Below are 19,291 nucleotides of genomic sequence, written 5' to 3'. Positions count from 1 at the left end.
GACCAAGGGGTTTTATTTTTTTTCCTGTGCAATGTTTCTTGCCTGCGCATTGGGGTCTGTACTGCACCGTGCATACATCCCAATGGTGTGCGTACAGTCACAGTACAGATTTAGACGCACACACGATGTATTAGAAATGCGATGGGAATTCCTGGGCGGATAACAGCGGGTTGGCTAATCAGACACAGATGTGACGTAGTATGGGCATGTTATGTATGGGCTTGTTAGTATGGGAGCGGAGGCCCTAGGTACTGCAACCCACCGGCAGCATTTGAGGGGGAGCAATAGACTAGCCGCACCCCCCCATCAGCTGTCACTGAATAGATGCTGTCCAGTATCTCCAGGAGCACAGGACAGACCCTCAGACTGATGATCATGGGGGTGCGCCATGAGCCCACACACATTTTTCGAGCGCTCATCTGAGATCCCTATTTAAGGGGGGGGGGGGGGCACCGATGCTTTCTGGCACAAGGCACCAATATATATAGTTTTGGCTCTGTGTGTCTGGCAAGGTGCGCGTCTATGGCAAGATGCGCCAATATCTGCCAATCATCTAATATCCCTATTTGGGGAGGATGGGGGGAGGGGCACCGATGCTCTTTCTGGTACAGGCCACCAATATATCTAGTTATGGCTGTGTATCTGCCAAGGTGCTGGCGCATCTGGCCAGATGCGTGTATAGGGTAAGGTAGTGTGTGTGTGTATAGGGTAAATTGTATGTGTATAGAGTAAGGTGTGTGTGTATAGGGTAAGGTAGGTGTGTGTGTATAGGGTAAGGTAGGTGTGTGTGTATAGGGTAAGGTAGGTGTGTGTGTGTGTGTGTATAGGGTGAGGTAGGTGTGTGTGTGTGTATAGGGTGAGGTAGGTGTGTGTGTGTATAGGGTGAGGTAGGTGCGTGTGTGTGTATAGGGTAAGGTAGGTGTGTGTGTGTGTGTATAGGGTAAGGAAAGTGTGTGTGTGTGTGTATAGGGTAAGGAAAGTGTGTGTGTGTGTGTATAGGGTAAGGAAAGTGTGTGTGTGTATAGGGTAAAGTAAGTGTGTGTGTGTGTGTATAGGGTAAGGCAAGTGTGTGTGTATAGGGTAAAGTAAGTGTGTGTGTGTGTATATAGGGTAAAGTAAGTGTGTATGTGTATAGGGTAAGGCAAGTGTGTGTATAGGGTAAGGCAGGTGTGTGTGTATAGAGTAAGGTAGGTGTGTGTGTGTATAGGGTAAGGTGTGTGTGTATAGGGTAAGGTGTAAGTGTATAGGGTAAGGTGTAAGTGTATAGGGTAAGGTGTAAGTGTATAGGGTAAGGTAGGTGTGTGTATAGGGTAAGGTAGGTGTGTGTATAGGGTAAGGTAGGTGTGTGTGTGTATAGGGTAAGGTAGGTGTGTGTGTGTATAGGGTAAGGTAGTGTGTATAGGGTAAGGTAGTGTGTGTGTATAGGGTAAATTGTATGTGTATAGAGTAAGGTGTGTGTGTATAGGGTAAGGTAGGTGTGTGTATAGGGTAAGGTAGGTGTGTGTATAGGGTAAGGTAGGTGTGTGTATAGGGTAAGGTAGGTGTGTATATATATATGGTAAGGTAGGTGTGTAGGGTAAGGTGTGTGTGTGTAGGGTAAGGTGTGTGTGTATATAGGGTAAGGTGTGTGTGTATAAAGGGTAAGGAGTACGTGTATAGGGTAAGGTAGGTGTGTATAGGGTAAGGTAGGTGTGTGTATAGGGTAAGGTAGGTGTGTGTATAGGGTAAGGTAGGTGTGTGTATAGGGTAAGGTAGGTGTGTGTATAGGGTAAGGTAGGTGTGTGTGTATAGGGTAAGGTAGGTGTGTGTGTATAGGGTAAGGCAGGTGTGTGTGTATAGGGTAAAGTAAGTGTGTGTGTGTGTATAGGGTAAGGCAAGTGTGTGTGTGTGTATAGGGTAAAGTAAGTGTGTGTGTGTATAGGGTAAGGTAAGTGTGTGTATAGGGAAAGGTAAGTGTGTGTATAGGGTAAGGTAAGTGTGTGTATAGGGTAAGGTAAGTGTGTGTATGGGGTAAGGTAGGTGTGTGTGAATAGAGTAAGGTAGGTGTGTGTGTGTATAGGGTAAGGTGTAAGTGTATAGGGTAAGGTGTAAGTGTATAGGGTAAGGTGTAAGTGTATAGGGTAAGGTAGTGTGTGTGTATAGGGTAAGGTAGTGTGTGTGTATAGGGTAAGGTAGTGTGTGTGTGTATAGGGTAAGGTAGTGTGTGTGTGTATAGGGTAAATTGTATGTGTATAGAGTAAGGTGTGTGTATAGGGTAAGGTAGGTGTGTGTATAGGGTAAGGTAGGTGTGTGTATAGGGTAAGGTAGGTGTGTATATATATGGTAAGGTGTGTGTGTGTAGGGTAAGGTGTGTGTGTATATAGGGTAAGGTGTGTGTGTATATAGGGTAAGGTGTGTGTGTATATAGGGTAAAGTGTACGTGTATAGGGTAAAGTGTACGTGTATAGGGTAAAGTGTACGTGTATAGGGTAAGGTAGTGTGTGTATAGGGTAAGGTAGGTGTGTATAGGGTAAGGTAGGTGTGTGTATAGGGTAAGGTAGGTGTGTGTATAGGGTAAGGTAGGTGTGTGTATAGGGTAAGGTAGTGTGTGTGTGTATAGGGTAAGGTAGTGTGTGTATAGGGTAAGGTAGTATGTGTGTGTATAGGGTAAGGTAGTGTGTGCGTGTGTATAGGGTAAGGTAGTGTGTGTGTATAGGGTAAGGTAGTGTGTGTGTGTATAGGGTAAGGTAGTGTGTGTGTGTATAGGGTAAGGTAGTGTGTGTGTGTATAGGGTAAGGTAGTGTGTGTGTGTCTACGGTAAATTGTATGTGTATAGAGTAAGGTGTGTGTATAGGGTAAGGTAGGTGTGTGTATAGGGTAAGGTAGGTGTGTGTATAGGGTAAGGTAGGTGTGTATATATATGGTAAGGTGTGTGTGTGTAGGGTAAGGTGTGTGTGTATATAGGGTAAGGTGTGTGTGTATATAGGGTAAGGTGTGTGTGTATATAGGATAAAGTGTACGTGTATAGGGTACAGTGTACGTGTATAGGGTAAAGTGTACGTGTATAGGGTAAGGTAGTGTGTGTATAGGGTAAGGTAGGTGTGTATAGGGTAAGGTAGGTGTGTGTATAGGGTAAGGTAGGTGTGTGTATAGGGTAAGGTAGGTGTGTGTATAGGGTAAGGTAGGTGTGTGTATAGGGTAAGGTAGGTGTGTGTATAGGGTAAGGTAGGTGTGTGTATAGGGTAAGGAGTGTGTGTGTGTATAGGGTAAGGTAGTGTGTGTGTGTATAGGGTAAGGTAGTATGTGTGTGTATAGGGTAAGGTAGTGTGTGCGTGTGTATAGGGTAAGGTAGTGTGTGTATAGGGTAAGGTAGTGTGTGTATAGGGTAAAGTGTATGTGTATAGGGTAAGGTAGGTGTGTGTGTATAGGGTAAGGTAGGTGTGTGTGTATAGGGTAAGGTAGGTGTGTGTGTATAGGGTAAGGTAGGTGTGTGTGTATAGGGTAAGGTAGGTGTGTGTGTGTGTGTATAGGGTAAGGTAGGTGTGTGTATAGGGTAAAGTGTATGTGTGTAGGGTAAAGTAGGTGTGTGTATAGGGTAAGGTAGGTGTGTGTATATATGGTAAGGTGTGTGTATAGGGTAAGGTAGGTGTGTGTATAGGGTAAGGTAGGTGTGTGTATAGGGTAAGGTAGGTGTGTGTATATAGGGTAAGGTGTGTGTATATAGGGTAAGGTAGGTGTGTGCATAGGGTAAGGTAGGTGTGTGCATAGGGTAAGGTAGGTGTGTGCATAGGGTAAGGTAGGTGTGTATATAGGGTAAGGTAGGTGTGCATAGGGTAAGGTAGTGTGTGCATAGGGTAAGGTAGTGTGTGCATAGGGTAAGGTAGGTGTGTGCATAGGGTAAGGTAGGTGTGTGCATAGGGTAAGGAGTGTGTGTATATAGGGTAAGGAGTGTGTGTATATAGGGTAAGGTGTGTGTGTATATAGGGTAAGGTGTGTGTGTATATAGGGTAAGGTGTGTGTGTATATAGGGTAAGGTGTGTGTGTATATAGGGTAAGGTGTGTGTGTATATAGGGTAAGGTGTGTGTATATAGGGTAAGGTGTGTGTATATAGGGTAAGGTGTGTGTATATAGGGTAAGGTGTGTGTATATAGGGTAAGGTGTGTGTATAAAGGGTAAGGTGTGTGTATAAAGGGTAAGGTGTGTGTATAGGGTAAGGTGTGTGTGTGTGTATAGGGCAAGGTATGTGTATAAAGGGTAAGGTGTGTGTATAGGGTAAGGTGTGTGTATAGGGTAATGTGTGTGTGTGTATAGGGCAAGGTGTGTGTATATAGGGTAAGGTGTGTGTGTGTATATAGGGTAAGGTGTGTATAGGGTAAGGTAGTGTGTGTATAGGGTAAAGTGTATGTGTATAGAGTAAGGTGTGTGTATAGGGTAAGGTGTGTGTGTATAGGGTAAGGTGTGTGTGTATAGGGTAAGGTGTGTGTGTGTATATATGGTAAGGTGTGTGCGTGTATATAGGGTAAGGTGTGTGCGTGTATATAGGGTAAGGTGTGTGTATATAGGGTAAGGTGTGTGTATAGAGCAAGGTGTATGTGTGTGTATAGGGTAAGGTGTGTGTATATAGGGTAAGGTGTGTGTATATAGGGTAAGGTATGTGTATATATATATATATATATATATGGCAAGGTGTGTGTATAGGGTAAGGTGTGTGTGTGTATATAGGGTAAGGTGTGTGTATATAAGGTAAGGTGTGTGTGTATATAGGGTAAGGTGTGTGTGTATATAGCAAGGTGTGTGTGTGTATTTATATCTGGTAAGGTGTGTGTGTATATAGGGTAAGGTGTGTGTGTGTACAGGGTAAGGTGTGTGTGTGTACAGGGTAAGGTGTGTGTGTGTACAGGGTAAGGTGTGTGTGTATATATATGGAAAGGTGTGTGTATATATATGGAAAGGGGTGTGTGTATAGGGTAAGGTGTGTGTATATAGGGTAAGGTGTGTGTATATAGGGTAAGGTGTGTGTATATAGGGTAAGGTGTGTGTGTATATAAGGTAAGGTGTGTGTGTATATATATATATATATATATATATATGGAAAGGTGTGTGTATATAGTGTAAGGTGTGTGTATATATATATATATATATGGAAAGGTGTGTGTATATAGGGTAAGGTGTGTGTATATAGTGTGAGGTGTGTGTGTATATATATATATATATATGGAAAGGTGTGTGTATATAGGGTAAGGTGTGTGTGTATATAGGGTAAGGTGTGTGTATATATAGGGTAAGGTGTGTGTATATAGGGTAAGGTGTGTGTATATAGGGTAAGGTGTGTGTATATAGGGTAAGGTGTGTGTATATAGGGTAAGGTGTGTGTGTGTATATAGGGTAAGGTGTGTGTGTGTATATATGGTAAGGTGTGTGTGTGTATATATGGTAAGGTGTGTGTGTGTGTGTATATATGGTAAGGTGTGTGTATATAGGGTAAGGTGTGTGTATATAGTGTGAGGTGTGTGTGTGTATATATATATATATATATATGGAAAGGTGTGTGTATATAGGGTAAGGTGTGTGTATATAGGGTAAGGTGTGTGTATATAGGGTAAGGTGTGTGTGTGTATATAGGGTAAGGTGTGTGTATATAGGGTAAGGTGTGTGTATATAGGGTAAGGTGTGTGTGTGTATATAGGGTAAGGTGTGTGTGTGTATATAGGGTAAGGTGTGTGTGTGTATATAGGGTAAGGTGTGTGTGTGTATATAGGGTAAGGTGTGTGTGTGTATATATGGTAAGGTGTGTGTGTGTATATATGGTAAGGTGTGTGTGTGTGTATATATGGTAAGGTGTGTGTATATAGGGTAAGGTGTGTGTATATAGTGTAAGGTGTGTGTGTGTATATATGGTAAGGTGTGTGTGTGTGTATATATGGTAAGGTGTGTGTATATAGGGTAAGGTGTGTGTATATAGGGTAAGGTGTGTGTATATAGTAAGGTGTGTGTGTGTATATGGTAAGGTGTGTGTATATAGGGTAAGGTGTGTGTATATATAGTAAGGTGTGTGTATATAGGGTAAGGTGTGTGTATATAGTGTAAGGTGTGTGTATATAGGGTAAGGTGTGTGTATATAGGGTAAGGTGTGTGTATATAGGGTAAGGTGTGTGTATATAGGGTAAGGTGTGTGTGTATATAGGGTAAGGTGTGTGTATATAGGGTAAGGTGTGTGTATATAGGGTAAGGTGTGTGTATATAGGGTAAGGTGTGTGTGTGTGTATATATGGTAAGGTGTGTGTATATAGTGTAAGGTGTGTGTGTGTATATATGGTAAGGTGTGTGTGTGTGTGTGTATATATGGTAAGGTGTGTGTATATAGGGTAAGGTGTGTGTATATAGGGTAAGGTAAGGTGTGTGTATATAGGGTAAGGTGTGTGTATATAGTGTAAGGTGTGTGTGTGTATATATGGTAAGGTGTGTGTGTGTATATAGGGTAAGGTGTGTGTATATAGGGTAAGGTGTGTGTATATAGGGTAAGGTGTGTGTGTGTGTATATATGGTAAGGTGTGTGTATATAGTGTAAGGTGTGTGTGTGTACATATGGTAAGGTGTGTGTGTGTATATATGGTAAGGTGTGTGTATATATGGTAAGGTGTGTGTATATAGGGTAAGGTGTGTGTATATAGGGTAAGGTGTGTGTATATAGGGTAAGGTGTGTGTATATAGTGTAAGGTGTGTGTGTGTATATAGGGTAAGGTGTGTGTATATAGGGTAAGGTGTGTGTATATAGGGTAAGGTGTGTGTGTGTGTATATAGGGTAAGGTGTGTGTATATAGTGTAAGGTGTGTGTGTGTATATATGGTAAGGTGTGTGTGTATATATGGTAAGGTGTGTGTATATAGGGTAAGGTGTGTGTATATATGGTAAGGTGTGTGTATATAGGGTAAGGTGTGTGTATATAGGGTAAGGTGTGTGTATATAGGGTAAGGTGTGTGTGTGTGTGTGTATATATGGTAAGGTGTGTGTGTGTGTGTGTATATATGGTAAGGTGTGTGTGTGTGTATATAGGGTAAGGTGTGTGTATATAATGTAAGGTGTGTGTGTGTATATATGGTAAGGTGTGTGTGTGTGTATATATGGTAAGGTGTGTGTATATAGGGTAAGGTGTGTGTATATAGGGTAAGGTGTGTGTATATAGGGTAAGGTGTGTGTATATAGTGTAAGGTGTGTGTGTGTATATATGGTAAGGTGTGTGTGTGTATATAGGGTAAGGTGTGTGTATATAGGGTAAGGTGTGTGTATATAGGGTAAGGTGTGTGTGTGTGTATATATGGTAAGGTGTGTGTATATAGTGTAAGGTGTGTGTGTGTATATATGGTAAGGTGTGTGTGTGTGTGTGTATATATGGTAAGGTGTGTGTATATAGGGTAAGGTGTGTGTATATATGGTAAGGTGTGTGTATATAGGGTAAGGTGTGTGTATATAGGGTAAGGTGTGTGTATATAGGGTAAGGTGTGTGTGTGTATATATGGTAAGGTGTGTGTGTGTATATAGGGTAAGGTGTGTGTATATAGGGTAAGGTGTGTGTGTGTGTGTATATATGGTAAGGTGTGTGTATATAGTGTAAGGTGTGTGTGTGTATATATGGTAAGGTGTGTGTGTGTGTGTGTGTATATATGGTAAGGTGTGTGTATATAGGGTAAGGTGTGTGTATATATGGTAAGGTGTGTGTATATATGGTAAGGTGTGTGTGTATATAGGGTAAGGTGTGTGTGTGTGTGTATATATGGTAAGGTGTGTGTATATAGTGTAAGGTGTGTGTGTGTATATATGGTAAGGTGTGTGTGTGTGTGTGTGTATATAGGGTAAGGTGTGTGTATATAGGGTAAGGTGTGTGTATATATGGTAAGGTGTGTGTATATATGGTAAGGTGTGTGTATATAGGGTAAGGTGTGTGTGTGTGTGTATATATGGTAAGGTGTGTGTGTGTGTGTATATATGGTAAGGTGTGTGTGTGTGTATATAGGGTAAGGTGTGTGTATATAGTGTAAGGTGTGTGTGTGTATATATGGTAAGGTGTGTGTGTGTATATATGGTAAGGTGTGTGTATATAGGGTAAGGTGTGTGTGTGTATATATGGTAAGGTGTGTGTATATAGGGTAAGGTGTGTGTATATAGGGTAAGGTGTGTGTGTGTATATATGGTAAGGTGTGTGTATATAGGGTAAGGTGTGTGTGTGTATATATGGTAAGGTGTGTGTGTGTGTATATATTGTAAGGTGTGTGTATATAGGGTAAGGTGTGTGGAGTTTCTGAATCATTCACTATAGTTTATGGCATTTTCAATTATTTACTCTGGTTTCCTATGACCCCACCCCTGTAAACACTGTGTAACCATGGCAGCCAGGGTGGGGCAGGGAGAGCCGGCAGGCAGCCATGATATATTATATAAATGTATAGATACTGTGTATGATATAGTGGTGTGTGCCCTAGGTTACAGGTGCCCAGTCTCAGACGCAGCAGCCTGTGCTGGCACTATACTCACCTGCTGGGGTAAGGAGGAGGAGGAGGAGGAGGAGCGCTGTGATTGGCCGGGCAGCGCTGGCAGGGAGAGTGGAGCACACACAGCCCAACCGCCGTCCGGACCAGCTGTAGTGGAGAGCGGCCCAGCCACATGCTGCTGCGCATGCGCGCCTGTCACGTGCTCCCGGCGCTTCCCGTGTCTCCATGGCGACCAGCAGCAGCAGCAGCGCGCGGTGACGTGAGGTTTTGGCGGGGCCTGTATGAGGTCACCTCAGCTCATATACAAGTGACTTTTAACCAAAATGGTGCCTGGCTCCTTTATACGCTCCGCCCTGTACGTGTAATCATGAGACGGCAGAGGTAAGACGGGGCTGTCACAGGGATATAGGACATCTCTGTCACTCTGGGGCGAGATACAGTCTGTGACCAGTCACTTCCAGCATATGGGCGGTCAGACCCAGTATATGACCATTCTCCCCCTGTATATGATCAGTCACTCCCAGTATATGACCATTCTCCCCCTGTATATGACCAGTCACCCTCAGTATGAACTATAACCCCCAGTAGATGATCCATCACCCTCAGTATGAACTATAACCCCCAGTATATATGATCCATCACCCGCAGTATGAACTATAACCCCCAGTATATGATCCATCACCCGCAGTATGAACTATAACCCCCAGTATGAACTATAACCCCCAGTAGATGATCCATCACCCTCAGTATGAACTATAACCTCCAGTATATGACCAGTCACCGCCCTGTGTATGACCAGTCACTTTCAATATGAACTACAACTTACAGTATGACCAGTAGCCCTCAGTATGACCAGTCACTCCCTGTATATCATCCATCACCCTCATTATGGGCTACATTTCCCCCACTGTCAGTAGGAGCTTATGACCCCCCAGTATGACCAGTCACATCCAGTATATGACCGGTCACTTCCATTAGGACCTGTAACCATAGGAAAGGCGATTGAGTGACTTCGTTGATTGTATGGCTTTTGCTCTACCTGGATGTGATACCCTGCAGTAGGGGCACTAATGCTAAACATGATGTGATTTTTAAAAAAATAAAAAGAGAGACATTAAAATACACCGTAACATTTATTTGGGCTGTACACGATTCATTAAATGTATGGAGAGATGCTCCTGGGACCGCTGTATAACATACAAGGCGAGCGGAAATACCACTAAGGGGTAAATCTACTAAAGTGAGAGTTTTTAGAAGGGATGTTACCCCTAGCAACCAATCAGATTCTACTTAACATTTAACTAGCACCTTCTAGAAGATAATAGCTTGAATCTGGTTGCTATGGGCAACATCACTTTTAAAACTCTCTTCTACAAACTCTCACTTTAGTAAATTTACGCCTAAGAGTATTCTGCAAATGGCTCATTGGGGAATAATAAACCAGCTTCAGCCTCTTTCCAAGCTGAGAATTACAGCCGGTGACATCGCAACCTGCGTCAGTGACTTCACTGGTTCCGAGTGAACTGATAGGCTGACCTGTCGGTAATATCGGTACAATGTACGAAATGGCCGCTACACTGTATAGGCGGCAGGTGCTAACTGAAGTATATGGTATGCTAATCACAATGCGGCAGGGCTTGGCGCCATCCTTTCGCATGCTACTGGCTCACAATGTATCATACCCTCATTAGAATTTTCTGCCATGAACTTTAAGGAGAAAAGGAATATGCCTGCGCTCGTTCTTACCCATATTATACATGGTACCAGCTGCGTGGCAATATTCGTGCCATATGTGACTACAGAACAGAAAGACAATTGTTGGCTGTCAGTAGCACCGCAAATCGGGGTGTATCCAGCAGATGACAGCATGGGGATTTTGTTCATATTCTGATAAAAACACTTCGGCTTTCAAGCTGTCGTCAAGAGATCCTCAATCTCTGCAAGTCCCTACACTAGAATACTTCACATACCAATAGATTGCAGCCATAATGCAACTCACCTCTCAGCTACAAGAGGGCAACACCCAGACAATGCATGAATTGTGAGCCCGTCCAAATAGGCCTTTATTGTCAGCAGCCATGACAACACTAGGCAAAATGTCTAAACAAAGCCTGAATAAACATAAACTATATGGAAAAAAGTATTTGTACACCTGACCAATACACAAACAGGGACTGTAATGACACTGTATTCAAATACATAAACTTTAATATGGAGTTGGTCCCCCTTTTGCAGCTATAACAGCTTCCACTCTTCTTGGAAGGCTTTCCACAAGATTTTGGAGGGTTTCTGTAGAGCATTTGAGGTCAGGCACTGATGTTGGATGAGAAGGCCTAGGTCGTAATCTTCATTCCAGTTCAACCCAAAGGTGCTCCATGGGGGTTGAGGTCAGGGCTCTGTGCAGGCCAGTCAAGTTCTTCCTCACTGAACTCACCGAAACCATGTCTTTGTAGTCCTTGCTTTGTGCACTGGGGCACAGTCATGTTGGAATAGAAAAGGGCCTTTGCCAAACTGTTGCTACAAAGTTGGAAGCCTAGCATTGTCCAAAATGTCTTGGCATGCTGAAACATTAAGATTGCCCTTCACTGGAGATAAGGGGTATAGCTCAAACCCTGAAATACAGCCCCTACCATTATCCCTCCTCCACCAAACTTCACAGTTGATACAAGGCAGTCAGGCAGGTAACGTTCTCCCGGCATCCGCTAAACCCAGACTCCACCATCTGACTGCCAAACAGAGAAGCGTGATTGGTCACTCCACAGAACACGTTACCACTGCCCCACAGTCCAGTGTCAGTGTGCTTTACACCACACCATCCGACGCTTGGCATTGGACTTGGTGATGTGAGGTTTGCATGTAGCTGCTCGGCCATGGAAACCCATTCCATTAAGCTCCCGCCGCACAGTATTTGTGCTTACATTAATGCTCGTGGAAGCTTGGAACTCTTCAGCTATGGAATCTGTGTATGGGAGACTGCGCTGAGTAATGTGATGTGTGACATCTGTATATCTGTGTGCACCTGAGTCTGTATATGGGAGACTGCGCTGAGTAATGTGATGTGTGACATCTGTATATCTGTGTGCTCCTGAGTCTGTATATGGGAGACTGCGCTGAGTAATGTGATGTGTGACATCTGTATATCTGTGTGCTCCTGAGTCTGTATATGGAGACTGCGCTGAGTAATGTGATATGTGATACCTGTATATCTGTGTGCTCCTGAGTCTGTATATGGAGACTGCGCTGAGTAATGTGATATGTGACACCTGTATATCTGTGTGCTCCTGAGTCTGTATATGGAGACTGCGCTGAGTAATGTGATATGTGACACCTGTATAATCTGTGTGCTCCTGAGTCTGTATATGGGAGACTGTGCTGAGTAATGTGATATGTGACACCTGTATATCTGTGTGCTCCTGAGTCTGTATATGGAGACTGTGCTGAGTAATGTGATATGTGACACCTGTATATCTGTGTGTTCCTGAGTCTGTATATAGGAGACTGCGCTGAGTAATGTGATATGTGACACCTGTATATCTGTGTGCTCCTGAGTCTGTATATAGGAGACTGCGCTGAGTAATGTGATATGTGACACCTGTATATCTGTGTGCTCCTGAGTCTGTATATAGGAGACTGCGCTGAGTAATGTGATATATGACACCTGTATATCTGTGTGCTCCTGAGTCTGTATATAGGAGACTGCGCTGAGTAATGTGTTATGTGACACCTGTATATCTGGGTGCTCCTGAGTCTGTATATAGGAGACTGCGCTGAGTAATGTGTTATGTGACACCTGTATATCTGGGTGCTCCTGAGTCTGTATATGGGAGACTGCGCTGAGTAATGTGATCTGTGACACATGTATATCTGTGTGCTCCTGAGTCTGTATACGGGAGACTGCACTGAGTAATGTGATCTGTGACACCTGTATATCTGTGTGCTCCTGAGTCTGTAAACGGACCTTGGCGTGGAAAAAAGCTCCGGACGCTGCATCTTAGCACAAGTGTCACATATCAAATTATTCAGCGCAGTCTCCTGGCGCATCCTAGTCCCTTCGTGTTACGACTTAAGAAAAATTTTTGACAAAAAAAAAATACGCTAAAAAGATGGCTGGCACCAGCTGAATCTCACGGGATCTGGCGCATCGAGAGGGGCTGTTTGGTGCGAATGCCGCAAAGACGAGCGAGGGCACATCTGTGTACTATGATTAGCCCTCCCCTTACTCGCCTTTATAATATGTAGATTGGGAGAGGTCTACATAATTATCAATTGGGGAACACCTTAGAACCATTATTAAAGGATTTAATTTGATCATGCAGGATATCCTTTTAGGTTCAAATAAGATTTATTATAAATTTAGAGGTGGCACTAAAAGCACAAAACAATTTCTGTTGACAAACGTAATATTCAAACATATAAATCTCTTTCGATATCTATAGACAGTAAATCGATTTAAGTAAAATAACAATAATCCCAAAAAATAAAGCATAAAATGCATAAAGTATCTGATCTCTAGGAGTGTACTGGATGCGTTTCTTGGCACCTGGCGGCTTCCTCAAAGTAAGAGGTGAATGAGACCTCTGCCGACAAGCAAATGACTAAGAAACCAACAGCAAGGGACATAACAATATAGAAAATCGGCAATAATATAAGGGACAAAATCGCAAGACGAGGGTCCCAAATGTACCCGGCTCTCAAGGACTCACCACCCAGAAAGGAGGGAAACGTCATCGAAGTCCCAATATGTCTACCTCCATCTGCCTTTAATGAAAGACCTCTCTAAATGCAGCCGTGCTTGCTGACAATCATTCTCCACAGCATTATCACATTTATCAGAATTAATCCTGAGCTCCACGTGGTCTAGTGAAGCAGCGATGCGAAGAGGAAGGCTCGGACCAGCCTGGAGGTCCATGGAACCCCTAGGAGATAGCCTTGAGCTGCAGGGGCCAAGCAAGCTGTGGCATCAATTGGCAGCAGCTACAGTGATCAAGCCCTATAGAGGCCACGCAGAGTGGGCAACAAGGCTGAAGGACACTAGCTCCTAGCCCTACTTCTCAGCCACAATCTGTAGTTACAGCCACATTATAAGAATGCCCTCTTCTGGTGGTACTGGTGGCTGACTGAACCCTGACAAGTAGTTAATAGCCCTTAATATTAGAATAGGTTGCGGGAATTAACTTGAATAATAATGACAATTTCCTCCTAACTCAGAAAGCAGCAGAGCTGTACCTTTCATTTTGTCGAAGTTACTTACTTAGTTCCTGTTTTGGAGACAAAACTGCTTCACTGGTGTGGCCTATTTTTAAGATGCTATTTCCTATACTACCACACGAGGGCGGCAAAGCTCCATGTTGGAAACATTTTCTCCAACTTCATAGCATCTACCCACAATGCTTTATAAAAAAGCACTTTCTTCATCCCCAGTATTATATTGTGAGAGAGATTCTATACTACCTCGGGAGACTGAACTATACCGATGCGTGCAACTGCAATAAGACTCCTGGGGCTGCAGTGCCACGAAAGATGGAGGTAAAACACAAACTGCTGATAAACAAGCCAGCAATCCCCCCTGGCCTAGAGCTGAAGGATGGGCAGGGTGAAGCGCTGAGTAATATGTAAGGGATAAAGGGATCACATCCACAACTATGCTTTCATGCCAAAACGATTGCAGCGCAGAGGATGTCAGCATTGCAAGGTATACTAGCAATAATCATAGGTGCTTACGTTTCCCAGAATGCCTCGGAGAGCGCAGGTAAATCTCCTGGGAGCCCTTACCTGCTGTAAGGTGGGTGGGACCATGAGCAAGTCCCACCTCAGTGAACACCTGGTGGTAATGGTATGACACCACATCACATGTGGGCGGGGCCTGATGATGTGTTTTCTCCAATCAGGTTTTTTCAGCAAGCCGCATCATCAATCACCGTCCTCCTCACCTCAGTGGGAGATGTATCGCATCTTCAAATCAACTTCTAACTCATGTTATAGAAGGTGCTAGATAAATGACACCTAGAACGATGGTGACTGGTTGCTATCAGCAACATCTCCACTTTTTCTCTTTAGATTGTTTGATTCACCTCCCCCTTTATCCTTCCTGGTTTCCGTGAGCTTATTACATTTTATTTATAGGGCGCCACAAGTGTTCTGCAGCACCGTACAGAGGGCAAAACAATAAGACAATACAGGGTAAAACAGTACAGTACAAATCTCCACACAGCCACCGATGCAATGGGTGCAACCAAAATATTCAGCGTCAGCTGAAACCCGTAGCTGTCAGCGTGGGCGCAAATGATGGGACAAGGTCGTCTGAAAAAAACAAAACCAGATGATCGGAGAACAGGGGCAGAGAGCCCATGGAGGATGTGTGGGAGGTGTGCAAGAGATGAGAACAGGAGGGAGGAGGGTCCTGCTCATGGACCTTACAGCCTAAAGAGAAGGAGGAGACATAAGGAGTGAGCCAGTGTGAGGGGAGCTAATGGTAGAAAGCAGGAGTGAGAGAATTGGAGAGTGCATAGGGTCAGACTATGTGGTGACATGGCTTAGTGGTGGACGGATATGCTTTTATGAACAGGTTTTGAGTGCCCTCTTAAAGCAAAGCAGCCTGGAGGATAGTCTGATAAAACGAGGGAGATCGTTCCAATGGGAAAGGCAGCCATTATAGGCCGACTGAAGAGGACAAGGAGGGGCTGTGTAAGGAGATGAGGTTGGAGATGTAAGGAGCTGTGGAGTTGGAGAGGGTATGTGCATGATATGAAAAGGACTCTGTAGGGGAGCCAGGGAAGGGCTTTGCAGAGAGGCATGTGTGGAGCTGTGGCAGAGGGAGATAAGTCTAGCTGCAGTGTTGAGTACAGATTGGAGAGGAGGAGGGGGGGTTCCAGTGAGGTTGCAGTAGCTAAGGCGAGAGATGATCAGTGGGTGGACAATGGTTTTGGTGGCATCCTAGGAGAGGTAGGGTCTGATTTTGAGCGGAGATGGAAACGACAGGATAGGGCAAGAGATTGAACGTGGAGGCTGAAGGGGAGGGAAGAGTCCAGAATGACTCCCAGACAGTGGAGCAGAGGAGATAGGGAGGTGGGAGGGGAGGACACTCTGGATGAAGGACACACAATGAGTTCAGTTTTGGCCATGTTGGGTTTGAGAAAGCGAAATAGTAACAGGGAAAAGGGGATATAATCGCAGTGACAAAATTGACATCTACTACAACATGGTTATAACCACTATACCTATAATATAGTGTCCAATGCCTATGAACAAAAATGCATTAAAGAGGTAGTGGTGGTGGTGGTCACTAGAGTTGAAATGAGTATAAGAAATGCAAATAGAAGAAGAAACTCTGTAATGTGAGCACTCTTGAAAATATGAAAAGGTTAAAAACATAACTTTAATATAAATCCTTCAAATAGAAATGGATGGGACCAACAACTTCATAATGTATATCAATAATAATAAAACAAATAAGACAAAACAAAAATTCACATATAACAGAAAAACAAGAACAAGTATGGAGATGCTGAAATGAGAATATACGCAGGCTTTCACTCGCAGTTCCGATGGTCAAGACCATCGCGACCATCTTTTTGCACGCTCGTATATGCTGTGGGTGGTGACCCACAGCTATACGAGCGTCCAGGAGGACGCTCCATTTTAATGGAGGTGGGCCCTGATTCAGAGCGAGCGCTCTGGTCAGAGCGTCCAGCTCTGATCAGGGCCAAGGTGCAGACCTGAGGCCAAATTGTGCTGATCTAATTGGTCCAAATAATAATATTGTAAACTAAAAGGGCAGCACAGAAATGGCGGTAAGTCCCATCACCAGCCAGGTTTTCTGTTTTTGAAAATGTGTGTATATATGTATGTGTGTGTGTGTGTATATGTATATATATATATATATAATCTCTGGGATTTTAATTTTTTTTGTATTCACACAATTTAAGAAAATATATTCAATGCATTTACATGATAAATAGTAAAGAATCCCATGCATTTATGGGGGAATACATTTCTTTTCCTTGCAGCCATAGCTCCCGACTAAACTTGCGGGAGCTACTCAATTGTTTTTGCCGCTGAGCGCGGGTGTTGCTTATTGCACCATAGTGGGGCTTTTGGACACTTAAACCTCATCGTGCCCGGCTTTTGGGTCTCTTTAGACAGGTCTAGCTGCTGTACGCAGCTAATCCCCTGCTGTTTAGGCGTGGCGTCCGTGATAAATGATTGCCGTCCGCGGCACTCGCGCCCAGCGACACGACCAATTGAATAGCTCCCGTCAATTTAGACGGCAGCTGCAGCCGCGAAAAAATCCGAACAATTGATTACACCGCTTAGAATGCTGCTCAGCAGGTTTCTGCAGTAAATGAATGACCTATGTACAGTACTACATCTGCAAATTATACATATACAGACATAACTTTCAAATATAAAACCAGACACGTCCTCATCCACATGTGTATCTCACAAGACCGCAGGTTTTTTTTTTGGATGTCATGTGACTTTATTGGTCTTCTGTAAAGATCAGACTGATATGGGAAGTCCCGTCTGCACGCCTATCTGATATCTTCTCTGTGGCTGAAACAAGACTGGCTATTTGTAGCAGGAGAACAGGATTTCAGGCTCATTCCTCACTGCTCTGTCTCCAGGTGACATCTGCTGCTCTGAGAAACAAGATGAGCTGCTTCGTTTGCCTGAACCTTCATGAAGAAGCTGTAGCTCTGAGATGTGGTCACATGATCTGTCAGGGTTGTATGGAGAGGGCAGTGAGCAATCAGGAAAACGAAGAATCAATTTGTCCTGAATGCAGGAAACTAAGCGAGGATGCTGAGGTCTTCTGCACCTACTGCATGCACACACCTGTTCCTGCTGTGAAGACCTGTCCTACCTGCGAAGCTTCCTTCTGTGACAAACATCTAAATGGGCACAGTTCAGCGGAACACGTCTTAATCGTACCCACCACATCCTTCCGCAGCAGAAAATGCTCCGTCCACAATGAGGTCCTGAACTACTACTGCTCCGATGATGGTTCAATTGTCTGCGACACTTGCTGGGTCATCGGAGAGCATAAGAGACACCAGGTGGAGACACTTGATGAGGCTTCTGAGAAGAAGAAGGAGAAGCTGAGAAATGTTCTCAAGAAACGTCAGTTGAGGAAAGCGAAGACACAAGAGAGAATCGAGACCTTGCGAAAACAGATCCGCAGGGTCCAGGACAAAGCGAATAGCTTAACAGTCCGAACCACAGCCCTCTTCACAGAAATCAGAGAACAGCTGGCAACCCTGGAGAGGCGGATGCTGAAAGAGGTCTCGAGGCAGGAAGAGCAGGCCTTACTCGCCATAGCTGAACGAATCCAAGAACTGGAAATAAGGAAGGACGCGTTGTCTAGGCAGATGTCTTACACAGAGAAGCTCTGTAACATGGCCGATCCATTGGTTGTCCTACGAGCAGAGAAGTTTGATAACTCTAACACGTCTCTTGCTTCGGAGGTCAGTAATGGCAGGAGAATGAGTGACGAAGGTGTCCATGATATTCACGACCTGGACGACGTTCTCATCTCTATGACCTTGCACAGAAATTTGGCTAAAATATTGAAAAATACAGAACAGATGATAGGGTTCCACATGCCACAGGCCGATGACACTCTACTGGACATGGACACGGCTGGAGATTACGTGGTCATTTCGGGAGACAAGAAAAGTGTGTGCAAATCAATAATCAACCAGTGCCGTCCGGAAACGCCTGAACGGTTTTACTGCGTGCAGGTCCTCAGCAGCAGGAGCTTTTACTCGGGCAGGCACGCCTGGGAGGTAGAGGTCAGTGACTGTGGGGATTGGATGGTAGGGGTGGCCTATCCCAGTATAGAAAGGAAAGGACCTCTCTCCTTCATCGGAATCAATGACAAGTCCTGGTGTATACAAAAATTCAACAATGAATATTCCGTGAAACATTGCTCAATAGTGAACCCGATAAATCTTGACTCTTCCTGCTGTAGGTTTTTAGTATTCCTGGACTACCTGGCTGGACAGCTCTCCTTCTATCAGCTTTCTGATCCCATCAGTCACTTATACACCTACAGGACCTTCTTTATAGAGCCTCTCCACATTGCACTCATGGTAGAGGATGACGCCTGGGTGAGGATTAGGAGCTAGTTTAGCCGTTTGCTCTTTGGTGGCATCAAGTAGAGTTTGGAATGTAATAGCCATAGTAGGTATTGTACTCACAGGGGCATATTTACTAAACTGCGGGTTTTTAGAAGTGGAGATGTTGCCCATAGCAACCAATCAGATTCTACTTATCATTTATCTAGCACCTTCTAGAAGATAGTAGCTAGAATCTGGTTGCTATGGGCAACATCTCCACTTCTAAAAAGCACTTTAGTAAATATACTCCACAGTGTCAGACCATTGTATCACGTGCTTGTATTGTAGGCTGATATAGTGTAATGCTATTCAATGTGTATATGCCAAATTCTTTATTGTACAGGTTCTGCTGAATTCCTACCTAAATATAACTAATGCCTCTGCGTTTTCTCATGTAAGTACAGTCGTTGCAATAAATGAAATCAACATTTCTCTTATCTATACTAATATAATAAGAACGTTGTGTCTGTCTGTTCTAAGTTGGTGCAAAAATGACTGAACTGATTGTCATGAAAACGGCGTCATTGTGTAGCGGAAACTCCTAGAAATAATCTGCACTTTGTTTCATCTCCATCCGTCAGGTTAAAGCTCAGCAATAACAAAAACTACATTTATTGGCATCATCAATGCAAGAGATAGGTGTGACACCATGTACGCAAGGGGTGGGGGGTGACCGGTGCTTTGGGCCTGCGGTCACTTGAATAGGA

The 19,291-nt window shown here is 43.9% G+C and overlaps 2 protein-coding genes across 3 annotated transcripts in view; one reads left to right on the top strand and one right to left on the bottom strand.

Moving 5' to 3' along the window:
- Nucleotides 1-8,682, bottom strand: part of NUDT9 (nudix hydrolase 9) — a 37,066-nt gene extending 28,384 nt beyond the window's left edge. For both annotated transcript variants that reach the window (XM_088457449.1, XM_088457450.1), the window contains exon 1: nt 8,510-8,682. In XM_088457449.1, coding sequence (XP_088313575.1) covers nt 8,510-8,652 — 143 coding nt within the window. In that variant the 5' untranslated portion in view covers nt 8,653-8,682. The remainder of the gene's footprint in view (nt 1-8,509) is intronic.
- Nucleotides 8,683-16,912: 8,230 nt separating this feature from the next.
- Nucleotides 16,913-18,683, top strand: LOC148476880 (E3 ubiquitin-protein ligase TRIM21-like). The gene has a single exon (XM_088457478.1). The coding sequence runs from the start codon at nt 17,118-17,120 to the stop codon at nt 18,591-18,593; it is 1,476 nt and encodes a 491-aa protein (XP_088313604.1). The 5' UTR covers nt 16,913-17,117; the 3' UTR covers nt 18,594-18,683.
- The last annotated feature ends 608 nt before the right edge of the window (nt 18,684-19,291 follow it).

This window comes from Taudactylus pleione, unplaced genomic scaffold (genome assembly GCF_031769625.1).
Source record: "Taudactylus pleione unplaced genomic scaffold, aTauple2 ptg000762l, whole genome shotgun sequence".
NCBI classification, from domain to species: domain Eukaryota; kingdom Metazoa; phylum Chordata; class Amphibia; order Anura; family Myobatrachidae; genus Taudactylus; species Taudactylus pleione.
The sequence above is the reverse complement of the archived record's forward strand: the minus strand, read 5'-3'. Positions and strand labels throughout refer to the sequence as shown.